This window comes from Typopeltis vanoorti, chromosome 12 (genome assembly GCF_054136105.1).
Source record: "Typopeltis vanoorti isolate ZY-2024b chromosome 12, IOZ_Tvanoo_1.0, whole genome shotgun sequence".
NCBI lineage: Eukaryota > Metazoa > Arthropoda > Arachnida > Uropygi > Thelyphonidae > Typopeltis > Typopeltis vanoorti.
In genome coordinates, this window is record NC_143560.1 from 94,337,976 (window position 1) to 94,353,166 (window position 15,191).

Genomic DNA, 15,191 nt, shown 5'->3' on the forward strand with positions numbered 1-15,191 from the left:
ATGCGCTATTTTCACTGGCCTGCAGTTAAACTTCTACTCTCTTTGGTTGCAGTTTATTGGCTCTATCATTAATAACACTCGTCTCCCTCCATTCTCTTCTCTCTATCCTCCCTGAACACATTATATCCTCCCCATTCTATCCCACTAGCTATATCATCTTCTGTTAGCCATGTCTTACTAATGACAATAACCTTTGGCCAGGATGAAGTAAATAATGCCAAAAATTGCTCCCACTTGTTCGAAATGTTCCTGACATTGTTATACATAAAGTGCAAAGGCCCACTGCTATCCTAATGCTTTATACTAACTATCCCATTCTGGTTTATAACCAGTGGTACTAACTTTGGCATATTATACACATTCTTCTATTCAACTGCCCCAGTGATGTCCGCATATCCACTCAACAGCAGTGGAAACAAAATTGTTTATCTGCATTCCCCCCCCCCCCCCCCCAACACACACACACACACACCTAAAAGTTCTAGTTTCCCTGATTCTGCTCATCCACTTTCACTTCATTCAACACTTTTTCCAATCTCCAAACACCATCCTTGTATCCCGTCACACTCACTCCACACCTCTCCTTCTGCATAACCTGCGCATCGAGTCATTCACTATTAGGGCCCTCCTTCTCAGCTCTACTCTGTTATACTATAGCAACAGACTCGCTATCCTCTCTCCCTTTTTTCTTTTGCTACTTACATAACAATGACACCGAATTTATTATTTAAATAAATTACAAGACACTTGTTAAGCATATTCACAACCTTTTTATTAACATATTCACAGAATTATTTACAAAACATAAGTATGAAAGTAAAAAAATATTTTAATTCACAGGGAATAACTGAAGTTTTTAAAATGAAGCATTATTTATTTTGCTGTATTACATTACTGTTCTGATTCAAGTTCCACTGTGCATAACTATGAGCATTTGGATTATTGAACTGTCCTGGAGGAGGAAGGCCAGGAAATGCTCCATGATACTGTAATCTTGGTGGAGGGACTGACATCATCATTTGTAACGGTGGCGGTGGCATTCTGCAAGGAAAAAAAGATGGTACCATTTGAGGAATCCTGGGTACAAACTGTCCCCAAAATGTAGATGACTGTGAACGTACAATATGATTATTTGGATATGGTGGGCACTGTGCATTAGATACAGGGAAGTTGTATGCAGAAGATGGCTGCATATTTGGATTAGCTTCTAATGGTGGAGGAGGAGGAGGAGATGAAGGTGGAAGAGGTGGAGGAAGTGGAGGTGGAGATGACGGAAGAGGAGGTGCTAAAGAAGGAGACGACGTGGGTGATGAAACTGGGGGAAAAGTAAGAATTTTATTGTTTCCACCATTTTTCCAAACTGGAACAACTTTTTTGTCTAAGTTATTGGATTCATTACATTCTTTAGTGCTTTCTTCCACTTTTCCCTTTAAGTCACTAAAAATAACGGATTGATGAGGAGATGCATTCGTTCCTTCATGTGCAGTAGCAACTTCAATGAATACAGGTTTATTTTGCTGGTTAATGCCACTTACCCTATCTTCTGGCATAATTTCATGGGCATGATATATATTACTTCTTTCAACACAATTTTCGATGTCTGGGATTAAATTCTTAAAGCTGTCAAATAACTGAGATCCATGTGAATTGTTTGATGGATTCTGTGTTTCATTTTCTTTGCTGTGCGATTTTTTCATAAAATTTGAAGATATACCAGTATCATGCATATTGGCTTCATATTTTTCAATTTGTGATGTATCACAATTCAAATTATTTGATATTCCTGGAACAATTCCCAATTCTTTTAAAACTGAATCATCTGCTAATATGCTTTTTGGAATTACATGGTTATTGGCTTTCTGGATATCTTTTTTATTATTAGATAAACATACCGAATGTTCATTTTGTGTTATTTTTTGATGATTCAAGATTATATCCTCTGAAAGACATGAATGTGTAGGCTGAGTTTTTTGGGGGATAATTTTTTCGCTTTCTTTTATAGAAGTTGCATCAGGATTATCAGATAAAACTGCACTACAATTTTTCTTTGTAGAAATATGACCTGAAAGTTCATTTTCAATGCTGGAGTCAAGGGAAAGCCCATTTCTGTGATGGTGATCATTTTGTTTAATAGATTCCTGTAAATCTAGGCATTTCTCATTGTTAAAAGAATTCAAACTATTATCAAATAATCCAAAACTGACATTTCGAACATTTGGGCTTAATGGTAATGAAACATCATGCATTTCTTTTTGTACTTCATCTAAAGTATATGAAGTTGAAGTTGATTTGTGATATGGAATGAAAAGGAAGTCACTATGTGAGCTGATATCACTACTGCATAAACTATCATTTGATGAAGATTTTGGAGAAATTTTTGTTCGTTTGGAATATTGAAGTTCTTCAATAGTACTATTAGAATGGTCAAGCCTTCTTTTTGATTTCTTCCGAGGATCTTTTAAAAGAAAGTTGCAATCAAGAGGAATTTTCTGAGGCATTACAGAACCTTTCCGGAGCACTTTTCCATGAAAAGTTTCATATTTATTAGTTGTTCGTGTCTTATGAAACTTATAATGTGGAACGTTTGACTTAAATTTTATATCTGACAATGAATGATGAGTTTCATCAAAGTCCGATGCAAATGGTTCATGTTCCTTTGTGTTCAAATATAATAAAGAATCAACACTGTGTTCAGTGGATTCACTGCTCTTTGTAACACTATTTTCTTTGATCTGTGATAATGTAGTAATTACTTTTTGTTCTTCATCTGGAAGGATTCCTTCTGATTTCAGAACTGTCATCTCTGTTTGTGTATGCTTACACATTTTAACATATTCCCCAATGGCAGTAGGAACTACAATATTGGGATTGGTCTGAGTTCCTCTAGATTTACAGGACTTTTCATCAGTCTGAGTATTTTCACATATTTGAAAGTTGAATCTCTCTTCTGTGAGAACACCAATATTTACATATTTTTTAGGGGGAGTATAGCAACTTTCATGAGGAGAAAGAAGGATACAAAGAGCCTGTTGTAATATGTACTTGCTTGCCTCCTCACTGCATTTGCTGGCTTTGATTCTGAGAATGGCAATTACTAACCTTGCTAGCCATTCTTCATTCACACCGGTAGGATTTAACTCAATCCTATCATTTAGCTTTCTGTGTGCCATATATAAATCTACCTGCAATAAGATAAAAATTAAAAATCAGCTTAGCATATTAAATCACACAAAATTTAAATATATTATCCATTTATCCTCGATTTAAAATCAAAATGGTATTTTTGAAGATTACCAAATACTCGCATATTATTATTATTATGTGACACCTCCAGAGAGTCCAAAGCCTCATCAAGGGATAGTGTGCCAACAGCATTGAATGATTGATCCCCTCCAACTACTAACTGCGCTCAAACTTGCTTAACTTTTTGCGCAGTCATTAGTAGCAGAGGCTCTAACAATAGCCCAACATTTGTTGCACATGAAAGCACTATTTCATACATGAAAGAAGATATGCTTTGAACCCACAGGTGACCTTAGATGGATATGTGGTACAGAGGATGAAAGTCTCAGGTTTTTAATGCTTAGATGCAGTTATACTTGTTGGGAGTGGATATGGTTTTTTTGATTGAAGTAAAGACCCGAAGATAAGCCTGGTCGAAAATTTAATATGCTTCAGCTGCAGTGTTATGGTTGATTTCCAGTATAATTTATTAAAGATATTTGTTCCATAGCAGTCTAAAGTGACACCAGATGTACTGGTAAGGAATATATTCTAATAACATTAGAATACAGCACTCCCTTGATTAGTCCGCCTAATGTATTCTTTAAAACAGGCGCATTAATCGAAAATAATAACCTATGAGAAAAAAGTATAATTTGTTCCTCAAATTTCTTTTTTGAACTTTAATTTTTTTTATAAAAAGAATTAAGGTATGTCTCAGGGCCTAGTTAAAGGGAAACCATGAAGCTGGAAGACAATAAAACATATTCAGAATATAAATTTTATTATTCTACTTCTTAACAAAGAATTGAGCTAACATAGTTTGGAAGGAAATTTGTTTCTTTTTTTTTTTTTTTTTTTTTAGCCCTATTGCCTCTTCTACTCTTCTGCAAATTTTACTGCTTCTCTCATCATCAGGGTCAGCCTCTAAGTATTGTTGCTTAAAAACTTCGATTGTACGAAAAATATTTTCAATTTGTTTCTGTGAAATCTCTTTTGGCTGATTATCAATGGTTAAATTTTCTTTATATTCGGGATCTTCCCGCTGTGCATCTCAATTTAGCAGGTCGGAATCACTCAATTCTTCAGAATGAGATTTAATTAACTCTTGCACATTATCATTGAAGGAGGGAAAGAAATGAAGGACGTAAGAATCGGTCGCCAACATGCGAAATCACATGCTTTATAGATAAAATTTCCCAACTGTTATACAAGCAAAATAGTTACCACTTTAAAAACTACAATGATCATAAAAGAGAAGTTAATTTTCCAACGTGTAATAATAACCAACTCATCCCAGAAGACAGATGGATTATCCTATTATTGGAATGGATTCTCCTTTTTGTGACATGCACAGAAGTGTTGAAGGGTCTCGAATATGTGGGCGTACTATAGCAGGCGACATAAATTTCTTCTTCTCTTCCGTCTAAGATGGGTTGAGTCTTCTCTTGAGCAGGATCTTCCAGTCTTCTCTATTCCTTGCTGTTCGAAAAAGTTCCTTATGTGTTCTGCATCCCGAGATTTTCTTTATTAATTTCAGCCAGGTAATTCTTGGTCTTTTTTTAGTTGGAAAAGTATTGATTAGGACGTTCTGTCTGCATCCATCCGTACAGTGTGTCCAAACCATTTCAGTTGTTTTCTAATTTTTTCTATTATTGTCTTTTTATACAATAGTTCTTGTCTGACTGTGATGTTTGTTTTCTTTTCTTTTCTATCCAACTTGTTGTATTTATTTTTCTTAAGCATTTCATTTCAAATGCCAGCAATTTTTTCTTCTCTCTTTTTTTAACTGTCCACGCTTCTGCTCCATAGATGACTGTTGGTATAATTATTGCTTCATATAATTTGATTTTGGCTTGTTTAGATATCTTGTTTGTTTTCCAGATTTTCTGTAATTTTCCCATGGTGGTCCATCCAATCGCTATTCTGTGTTTGATTGTTTCATCATCACCAAATTCCTGCCATGTACCCACAAGGAGTGTATAGGATATGACAGTACTACATGAAAAAATTACATCATTACTAACTTGCTATCTACAATTTTCCTCCAAATCAGTGTGTTACTTGTCAAGACTCCAACATTATCAGATTTTATATTTCTATCGTCTAAGGCACTTTGTACCGTATCAATCCACCTATATCTTGGTCTTCCTCTGGGTCGTTTTCCTGACAACCTGCCTGATAACACTTGTTTTGCTAATCTTTCCTCTCCCATTCTATTTAAGTGACCATACCACCCGAGATTAGCTCTGCTAATGCATTCCTGGATGCTGACAACGTCAAATTCTTTCCTAATATCCTCATTTTTAATATGATATTGCCATTGATGCCATCTGTTCACACCTCTGATCTTTCTCAGGACTCTCACATCTGCGGTCTCTAGTCTTTGGTCAAGTGTTTTACTTCTGACCGAGCTCTCAAATCCATAAGTTAAAACTGGTTTGAACACTGTCTTGTATACAGCTACTTTAGTGTTCCGACTAATTTCTCTCTTATTCCATATGAATTTATTCAATTGACTTCCCACCATACCAGCTTTGCTGATTCTGTTGTCTATTTCTATATTTAATTTACCATCTTCAGTAAAAATCGTGCTTAAGTAGCTGAAATGTTTTACTTGTTCCACAGGTTCTCCATTCACAACACAGTTGACATTTTCAATGATTCTGCCTATTTTCATTGTCTTTGTCTTTTTATTGCTGACCTTCGTACCATATCTATTACAACAGCAATTCAATTCAGTCCGAGAATCTTGCAGACTTGTAGCGGATTTATTTAGAAGTATAACATCATCTGCATAAAGCAAAGAGCTGAAATTAACATCTCCAATTTTGATATCAGGTTTAATACCACTTTCCTTCATAATGTGATCCATATAGATAATGAATAACAGAGGGGATAATGTACTTCCTTGTCTCACACCAGATTTAACATTAAACCATCTTCCTGTACTTCGTTCAATTCTGACTGCTGACTTGCAACTCAAATAGAGACTAAGTATTGCTTGATATAATGCCCCATTACACCATATAACTGCAGTGTATTGAATAGCTTCTCTCTTGGCACCTTGTCATATGCCTTTTCCAAATAATCGACAAAACTTAAATACAGATCTTTGTTATATTCCCATGCTTTCTCGACTATTTGTCGTAAAGTGAAGATCTGATCCTGACAGCCTCTATTTGGCCTGAATCTAGCTTGTTATTCACCAAGCTTTTCTTCCACAATTCTTCTCAACCGTTTCTCAAGTATACTTGCATAGATCTTGCCAGGAACACTCAGTAGGGAAATACTTCTGTAATTCTCACATGCAGTTTTATTTCCCTTTTTATACATGGGTAATATGAGAGCTCTACTCCAATCATCGTAAATTCGTCACTCTGTCCAGGCTTTCTGAACTATGCAGTGCAGCCACTGTAAGACTCTTATACCACCATACTTCAGCATTTCTGGTCGAATATCACCTACTCCTGCTGCCTTTCCACGTTTCAAGCCTTCGGTGGCTTTTTCTACTTCAAGTATGGATATGTATTCCTGACTGCATGCCTGGTCAGTGTTTTTTACCACTGTGCTGTCATCACTGCTTGTTTCATTTAGCAAATTTTCAAAGTAATTACTCCATACTTCAAGGATATACTTTTTCTCCCGTTTTCATGTCACCTTTATCATCTATAATTCCTTTTACAGCACTCTTTCCTCCATTTCCAAGCTTCTTCAACAACCTCCAGAATATCTTACCACCTTCTTGATATTTATTTTCTATATTCTTGTCAAAGTCCTCCCATGACTTTTGTTTAGATAGTTTTACACAGTGTTTAGCATTCCTGCATCTGTCTCTATATTCTCTAAGAACACAAGCTGACTTATTTGACAGGAACTTTTGGTATGCTTTCTTCTTTTCCTTCACTGCTTCTTTAACTTCTTGTGTCCACCAGGGAGTTCTGATTTTTTTATTCTTACAGACAACCTCACCACAAGCCTCTCTGGCAGAATCAATGTTTTCTTCAGAGTTTGCCACTGAATCTCCAAGGTTTGATTCCTGTTCTAACTCTTTCATTTTTTCTTCAATACTCTTTGTGTATTTTAGTCTACAGTTCAGATCTGAGAGCTGCTCAACTTTTATTCGCTTTAAAACTTTCTTACATGTTATTCTTTTCAATATGAAATTCAATTTTATCCTGCTCAAGACTGAATAGTGATCACTTCCAATTTCAAATCCTCTGTACACTCTGGTGTCCTACACAAGGGAGAAAACATCACTATCAACAATAACATAGTCAAAGAGACTTTTCTTATTCCTTGCCTCTTCTCTCCATGTGAATTTGTGCACATTTTTATGTTGGAACATGGTGTTAGTAATAACCAGTCCATGTCCTGAGCAGAAATCCAACAGATATTTGCCATTATTATTAGCTTTGCTCTTTTCTCCAAATTTTCCCAAAATATTTTTTGTATGTCTCACAATCATTTCCTACTCTGCTATTTAGATCCCCAACAAGGACCAACTTTTCCTTTTTCATTGTGTCAGTTGCTTTTTCTAAAGCGTCAAAAAATTCCTCCACTTCTACCTTAGTAGAACCTTCTGTGGGGCCATAGGCAGAAATAAGTCTCATTGTCCTGTTCCCCATTGTCATATTTGCCCACATTACTCTACTTGAGAGTGACTGCCATTCAAGAAGATTAGCCTCGTATTTTGTGTTGAATATTATACCTACTCCTTCTTTTCATTGATTGTCAGTGCCTTAATATCACATTTTGTATTTATTACTCAGAAAGATTTTTGGTCTTTTTTGTTTCAGTCACCCCTATTATGTCGATCTGGTACTCATCTAATTCCTCAGCTAGCTCCATTTCTTTGCCATTCAGGCTTCTTACGTTGATAGTACCGATCTTTAACTCTGGTGATATTGAGTTGGGGTTTGTTTTCAGTATGATTGTTTTGAGTTATCTATTGTTTCTGTTAGTTTTGATCCAAGGTATATGAAGTTGTTTACTTGTTCTAATTGTTTGCCGTTTAGGTTGGCTGAGATGGGTAGTTCTGTTCCTCCCCATTTTCATCACTTTTGTCTTTTGTATATTTATTGTCATGTCATATATGTTTTACAGGTTTCATTGAGCTTGTTGATCAACTTTTGTAGTTCATTTGGGGTTCTTGCAAGAAGGACGCGATCATCTGCATATTTGATATTATTTATGTTTAAACCTTTGACATCGATTCCAGGCTCATTGTCTATTGATTTCTTTACAACTTCTTCTAGATATATGTTGAATAGGCATGGGGATAATGGGCATCCTTGCATTTCTCCTTTTTGGATCTCTATGGGTTCTGTTGTGTGTCCTTTTTAATTATTGCATTTGTCTTAGAGTAATATTTTATCAGAAATTGTATATTATATATTTGTCTACTGCTTTTTCTAGTAGAATTTTGAGAAGGATTTCTCTGTTGATGTTATCGAAAGCTTGTTGAAAGTCCACAAAACAACAATATAGTTCTTTATGGTCTTCCCAGCTGAGTTCTGCTAGTTGGTGCAATGTGATAATTTGGTCTATTTTTGAATAGTTTCCTCGGTAACCAGCTTGTTCTATGCCTATCATTTCTTCGTAGGTGTTTTTTAATCTATTTTGTATAATTCTTATGAATATTTTATAGGTGTGAGGGAGTAAATTGATTGGTCTGTAATTTCTGCAGTCTCTTTTGTCTCCTTTCTTGTACATTGGGATGATCTTTCGAGTTCTCCAGTCATCTGGGATCTCTCCTGTTTGTAGTATTTTATTGAATAGGCCACAGTTCAGTAGGGATAGTATCAATGCCTTGTGCTTTGTTTTTCATCTGTTTTATTGCGTATCTAACTTCTTCTTGTAAAATTTTTGGGTGATCATTATTTTCTTCTATTGTTGGCATTGTAGTTTTGTTTCCTTGGTGGAAGATAGTCTTAAAATGGATTGACCAGATTTTTCTTATATATTCAATATTCCCGGTTTCAGTCATCTTGTTGTTCGTCATTGTTACTGCTTTTGCTGAGAATTCCTTTGTAATTTCTCTTACAGTATTATGGAAGGCTTTTAGGTTGTTTTGTTGGTATGCTTCTTGGCATTTCTTAGCTTTTTCTTCTAACCATTTTTCTTTGGCTTTTTTGCATAGGTTATCAACTTTATTTTTTAGTGCTCTGTATTTTTCTCTATTCTCTTCATTGTTTTGTTGGTTTACAAGTATCTTGGCTTCTCTTTTCTCTTCTATGGTAGCTATGATTTCTTGGGTTATCCACTGTTTGTTTATTTTGGGTTTGGAACCCAGAGTGTCTTTTGCAATTCATACCACTGTTTCTTTTCCTTCTTCCCAGAATTTTCCGCTGTTCTGTAAGATGGAGGGTTTTAATTTCAAGCACATCTGTTCTAAAAATCGACTTCTGCTTGAGCTATCTTTTAGTTTTGATAGGTTGTTGTTTTCTTCTTTTCTGATATTATTTTTCCTGTTGAATTTTATCTTCACTTTGGCAGTTAATATTTCATGGTCAGTGTCAAAATCAAAACTTCTTAATGTTCATACGTTATTTACTGATCTTTTCGATTGTTTGTTTATGATGATATAGTCTATGCAGTTCTTTATATTACCATCTGAGGATGTCCATATATATTTATTATTAGGGCGTTGATAGAACAATATGTTTGTAATCATTAGATCGTTTGCTTTACAGAAGTGGAGTAATTGTTCTCTTCTGTCGTTAAGCTCTCCGTATCCAAATTTCCCCATCACATCTTTTTTGTCTGCTGTGAACTGTCCTATTTTAGCATTAAAATCTCCCATCACTATCATGAGTTCTCTATTTTTGGGATTATCCCGTTGTAGTTCTTCATATAAATTTTCTGTTATTATAAATTTAGGTGGTAAAAATTTGGAACATAGCATACATAGAAGTAGTGTAGTATGCCATTAAAAATAACTTTGTAAAATGTTTTAAATCAGTAACTAAATTAATATATTCTGGTGAGTGGTTTTTTAAAATAGTTAGCCATAAAATTGTATAGATAGAAAATTTTTAAAATCTGTAACATTTATTTTTAAGATGTATATAGGTGCACTAATCGAATTTGGGTATCAAAAAAAAAAATTACGCACAAATTGGGGGTGCATTAATCGAGGGATTACTGTATATTCCTTATGCTCGTCACCTCTGATATGCTCCTCTACAGTGTAACTGGAAGAAAGGCAATACATATCACTGTTCAGGCTGGAGAAGATCCGAATGCAATTCTTATGATGAGAGTAATCTTTATTTAGGCATTTTCAACTGAAGGATCATTAAATTATTTCATACTGACGTAGAAAGGATTTTTTTTTTTTATCCTGGAAATTTGGGTTTTACATCATGCATAAAAGGAATTCAGACAAAGAAACCATGAAGTTTGTTTTAATGTAATTTTACAGATAAAATTACATTACCACCAGTATCATTATGTTGGTTTCATAACATGGTGTGGTACAAGCTTGTGTAAGCCTCACAGCCATTGTGACATGAATGACAACACTTGCTGTGAAACATTTTTTAATAAAATAAGCAATGATGTATTATACATATAAATTGCATTTATGATCAAATGCATTTGTATAAATTAATTCTTTGTAAAAGTTAAACTTCACACAACCTGTCTGAGTCTGATAAGATCTACCTGAGTGTATTATAGTTCAGCTAGATTAATAAAAGCTACATTACTCTCTTTATTGAAGTATTAGCACTCCACAAGAACATGGCAAATGGTAAGCTCAATGATATATCATCAGCCCTAAAATATCACATAACCAAAAAAAAAAAAAAAGTTCATGCGATTTTTCATAATAAAAATTAAAACAACTAAAAAATTTTCATGAAATGTTTTATTCATTAAAATAATCACCTTCACAATCGACAACTTTTTCCCAACGAGATACAAGTTTGTAAATTCCACTTTTAGAAAATGTTTTGTCTTTAGAAGTAATAAGCAACCTCTGTTTCAATCTGTTTTATTGCCGAACTGTCCATTTCTCATGTGATTGTGTAACGCAAAAAAAAAAAGATGATAATTGCTTGGACAAATGTCAGGAGAATATGGAGGATGATGAGCATCCTAAAGCACAAATCTTCTCACAGGTAAGTTTTGCAGTATGAGGTTTGGCATTTTCCTGTAAGAATAGCACTTTCTTCTGATTAACTAGTCCTAGCTGTTTCTGAAGTAATGGATTCTTCACATGCTCGAGTTGCACTGAGTAGATCTCTGCTGTAATTGTCTAGACTGCAGCGAGTAAGTTGTAGTGGACAATACTGGCTCCAGTACACCACACACAAAGCAGTCTTATGGGGTGAAGAGATGCCTTTGAAGTGTGTAGTACTGAATCGTTTATTGACAACCAATGATAAGTTCACTTCCTGTTAGGGTACAAAATCTAGTTTATCACAAATGAGCAAGTCAACCAAAAAAAAAAAAAGGTTCATTTTTATGATATGAAAGAGATGAAGTACAAATTAATAGCTTTTGAAGTTTATTGTCATCTGATAATGCATGTGGGACCAATTTGCTTAGCTTCCATGATTTTACCAGTTTATGCAAGTGTAAATGAATTATTTCACCACTCACATTAAACATTTGTTAAAGTTCTGGACATGTTAATCTTGAATTATTTTCAACAGTGGCACGTAACTCTTCATTATCAATAATGGTGCATCTTCAAGTGATTCATCACTAGAAACAAATTTTTTTAATCCATTTCTGCACAGTATGTTCTGCTACTGCATCTTTTCCATATGCCACATATCTTACAGGATGCTTATGAAGCCTTTAAACTGAATTTAAATTTGTAAAGCAAACAAGCTCGAATTACACTAGGTTCAACTGATATTTTAGAAGGGGTCAAAAAGTCACAGAAAAAGAGTACACACCAAGTTAAAATGTGCCGATTGACTGATGCATATTTGAGTCTTTTGATACACATAAAAAAAAATTGCACTCTGAAAACCACTACATAAAATAAAACATGTCATTGCAGCGAACTCTACCGAAAACTGCACGAACTTTTTTGGTTACCTGATAGATACGAACATGGAAGATAACTTGACTGACCGAGATGGAGTCTGCAAATATGTAGACTCACTGCCAATGCTTAATTTCTAAATGAATCTCATGCTGCTTATTTCTTAGTACTTCCTGCCAGGATGACTTAACTCTACTTTTTATTAACTGCCCATAGTCTGTAAAGGAGACTGACAAACCATATGTGGAAAAAGTATGAGCTAACCTAACAGCAGCCTGCAGTCTCATTTCCTTTGATTTTAACATAGCTGGGTATCCAGTTCAATCGAACATCAAAATTAAGGATCCTAATTTGATATTAGAATTGTAAAATATAAAATACCAGAGGTTGATTGTAAACAGGAGAAGTGATGGCCAATATACAATATTCAGATTCTATACAAATCATATATTTCTGGTAGTGTTTTACATGTCCAAGCTTATGACATGCAGCTCAGAAGTTACTGCACTCAAGTGGGGTCATGACCAAAGACAGAACAGTCAGGAAAAACAGATAACCAACAGAAGTCTCAGAACACAAACTGTCACTACAGATTAAAAAATAAATAAATCTGAATACTCTGCTCTGTATGTGTTAAAGAGTTGGAGGTAGTAGACTGAAGATGAAGTATGTGACTTCCTTAGCTGATAGAGTAAGAGGCTGCATGATGGAGTGCAAACATGTTATAGAGGTTTGCACTCCATTTGTATACTATCGTGTTCACTACAGGTGATATCAACTTGATGCAAATAGCTTGCATATCTATTTTATCAACATAACAAATGGTAGTCTGATATATGAAATATTGAACCTTCTAATGTAAGGAAGAAACTAGTACCTATGAGATGATAGACTGATCTGACTATTTTTAGGAAATAGTTAAGTGATGTGTTTCCATGATACAGAAGGTTCATTTGTTTTGACACAGACTTCAAAATGAGTGGTGTGCAATATGCATCAGTAATTATTTATATGTAATTATTTGTATATCTTGATAATCAATGGGATCTAATTATCACAGGGTATTTCTCACTTGCAGTGTACACATGGGACCCATAATCAAGCTTAGAGCGAATAAGTGCATGATAAAGGTAAAGCAAGGAGCATTAATCAGCACTCCATTCCATAGGGAGATAGAGTGTAAAGGATATTCAATGCTCTCTCTTGCATACTTTTCTTGTTGGATGTATGCAGGGAATGCAAGCATTCTGTCAAACGTGAGTACTAAGAACATGGCGTCTGTTACCTTAGATAATAGTTAGTCCCATTCTAATCTCTAGGTCTGAGTGAAGAGGTCTAGGTCACTGAAGTATGCAGATTTTTTCTGCTGAAAAACTGAACCCATTACTAAAACTCCCATGAAAGGCAACTTCTTGTTGAAGGTGCCTTTCAAAAGATCCTCATGTTACAAGAGCAACATAAAATTGCAGTCATCAACATAATGAGCACTACCTACTGTGAGGAGACAATGTTCAGTGATTTAGTTTACTTGGATAGCAAAGAATGCTATAGTTAAGGCAAACTTGGAGAACATCATCTTGTTGACAATATGGCTGGATAATGTGCTTTCCACTCTGCTTGGAAGATTCAGCTAGAGATAAAGTTGTCTTTTAATCTACCATATCACTAGGTGTGTCATGTTTCCAGATGGATTAAACGGTCCAATGATGATCATTGTCCTCAAAAACTGCAAGTATGTTAGAAAAAAGACTGCTACTTCCTTATATATCATAAAATCAAGGCATTAACCATTTTCTCCAATATCTTACAAAGAAAGCTCAGATCAAGAAGTCAGCACTGCCTGTGTTGAAGACAATGAAAATTGATTTATGCCATGGATCCAGAAATTCCTCCTTGGTAAGTACTCTGTTGTACAGTACAAAGAAGACGGGAAATATTTTTCATCCCATGGATGTCATCAACACCTACAGTACTGGCACAAGAATAAAAGTGCTCTTTAACATATAATTGATTTTACAGCTTTAGCCTATTTGTAGAAAAGTTAAGCTACTGTATCTTTTGCTGTTCTTTCAGTACAAAAGCTATTGCTGCGATTTCAGAAAACGTCCCCCCCCCCCAAAGTAATTGCAACTGCTTTGGTTCAGGAACTATGCATCCATACACTCCAGGGTAGAGGAATAATGTGTCCCATATCTACCCTTCATTTTGGATTTTTTCTCTATACAACTTTCACATGACAGATTATGTCAATGGGATTCTAGACTTTTGACTCTGATGTCTAAGGTAAAGTGCCTTAGCCTGAACACATTTTAAGGCTATGAGATCTGATATAGTAAGGTATTCCACAAAAATACACCCATACTCTGTCTTTATTTTTATTATTTTTTTTTTTAAATTACTTGGCACTTTTTGCTATAGCTTTGGATATTGTGGACATAAAGATATATTTTGGAAACTGCAGCTGTTCCTGCCTGACAATACAATCTGTTATATACATTAGATTCAGTGATAGGTGTTTGGCTGACTGCCTCAGCATTAAATTTTGCAAGATAGAGAAAGGTATTCAAGCCTTGTCAATTTTCCACATGGAAATCTGTGGAGAAGAAATGTGGTTCTTGAGGATACAGTGCAATGCACAGGGAAATAATTGCTTCCATACATATTCTCTTCTACATCCCACATAAGCAGTGGAAGAAGGATAAAGGAGCAGACTATAAGATCTATTGCAGAATACAAATGGGTAGGTATATGAAATGGCATGTATTGCATTCATTATTAAAAGGTCACTGCTGTCAAGTATATGGTACAATCTAGCCTTGCCCATTTGTTCTGGCACTACACCATGGAATACTGAGTGTTCATTGAAGTTGTAAAAATAGTCAATTTAAAATTCTGAATATTTTTACAAATTGTTTATGTTAATACATTATTAGTTTAGGTTTCATAATACGTACTGTCAGCACTT

The 15,191-nt window shown here is 34.9% G+C and overlaps 1 protein-coding gene across 3 annotated transcripts in view; it reads right to left on the reverse strand.

The window, feature by feature from the left end:
• Positions 1–755: 755 nt before the first annotated feature.
• Positions 756–15,191, reverse strand: part of LOC150101017 (uncharacterized) — a 68,037-nt gene continuing 53,601 nt past the window's right edge. For all 3 annotated transcript variants that reach the window (XM_090401571.1, XM_090401572.1, XM_090401570.1), the window contains one exon: positions 756–3,182. In XM_090401571.1, coding sequence (XP_090257697.1) covers positions 870–3,170 — 2,301 coding nt within the window. In that variant the 5' untranslated portion in view covers positions 3,171–3,182 and the 3' untranslated portion in view covers positions 756–869. The remainder of the gene's footprint in view (positions 3,183–15,191) is intronic.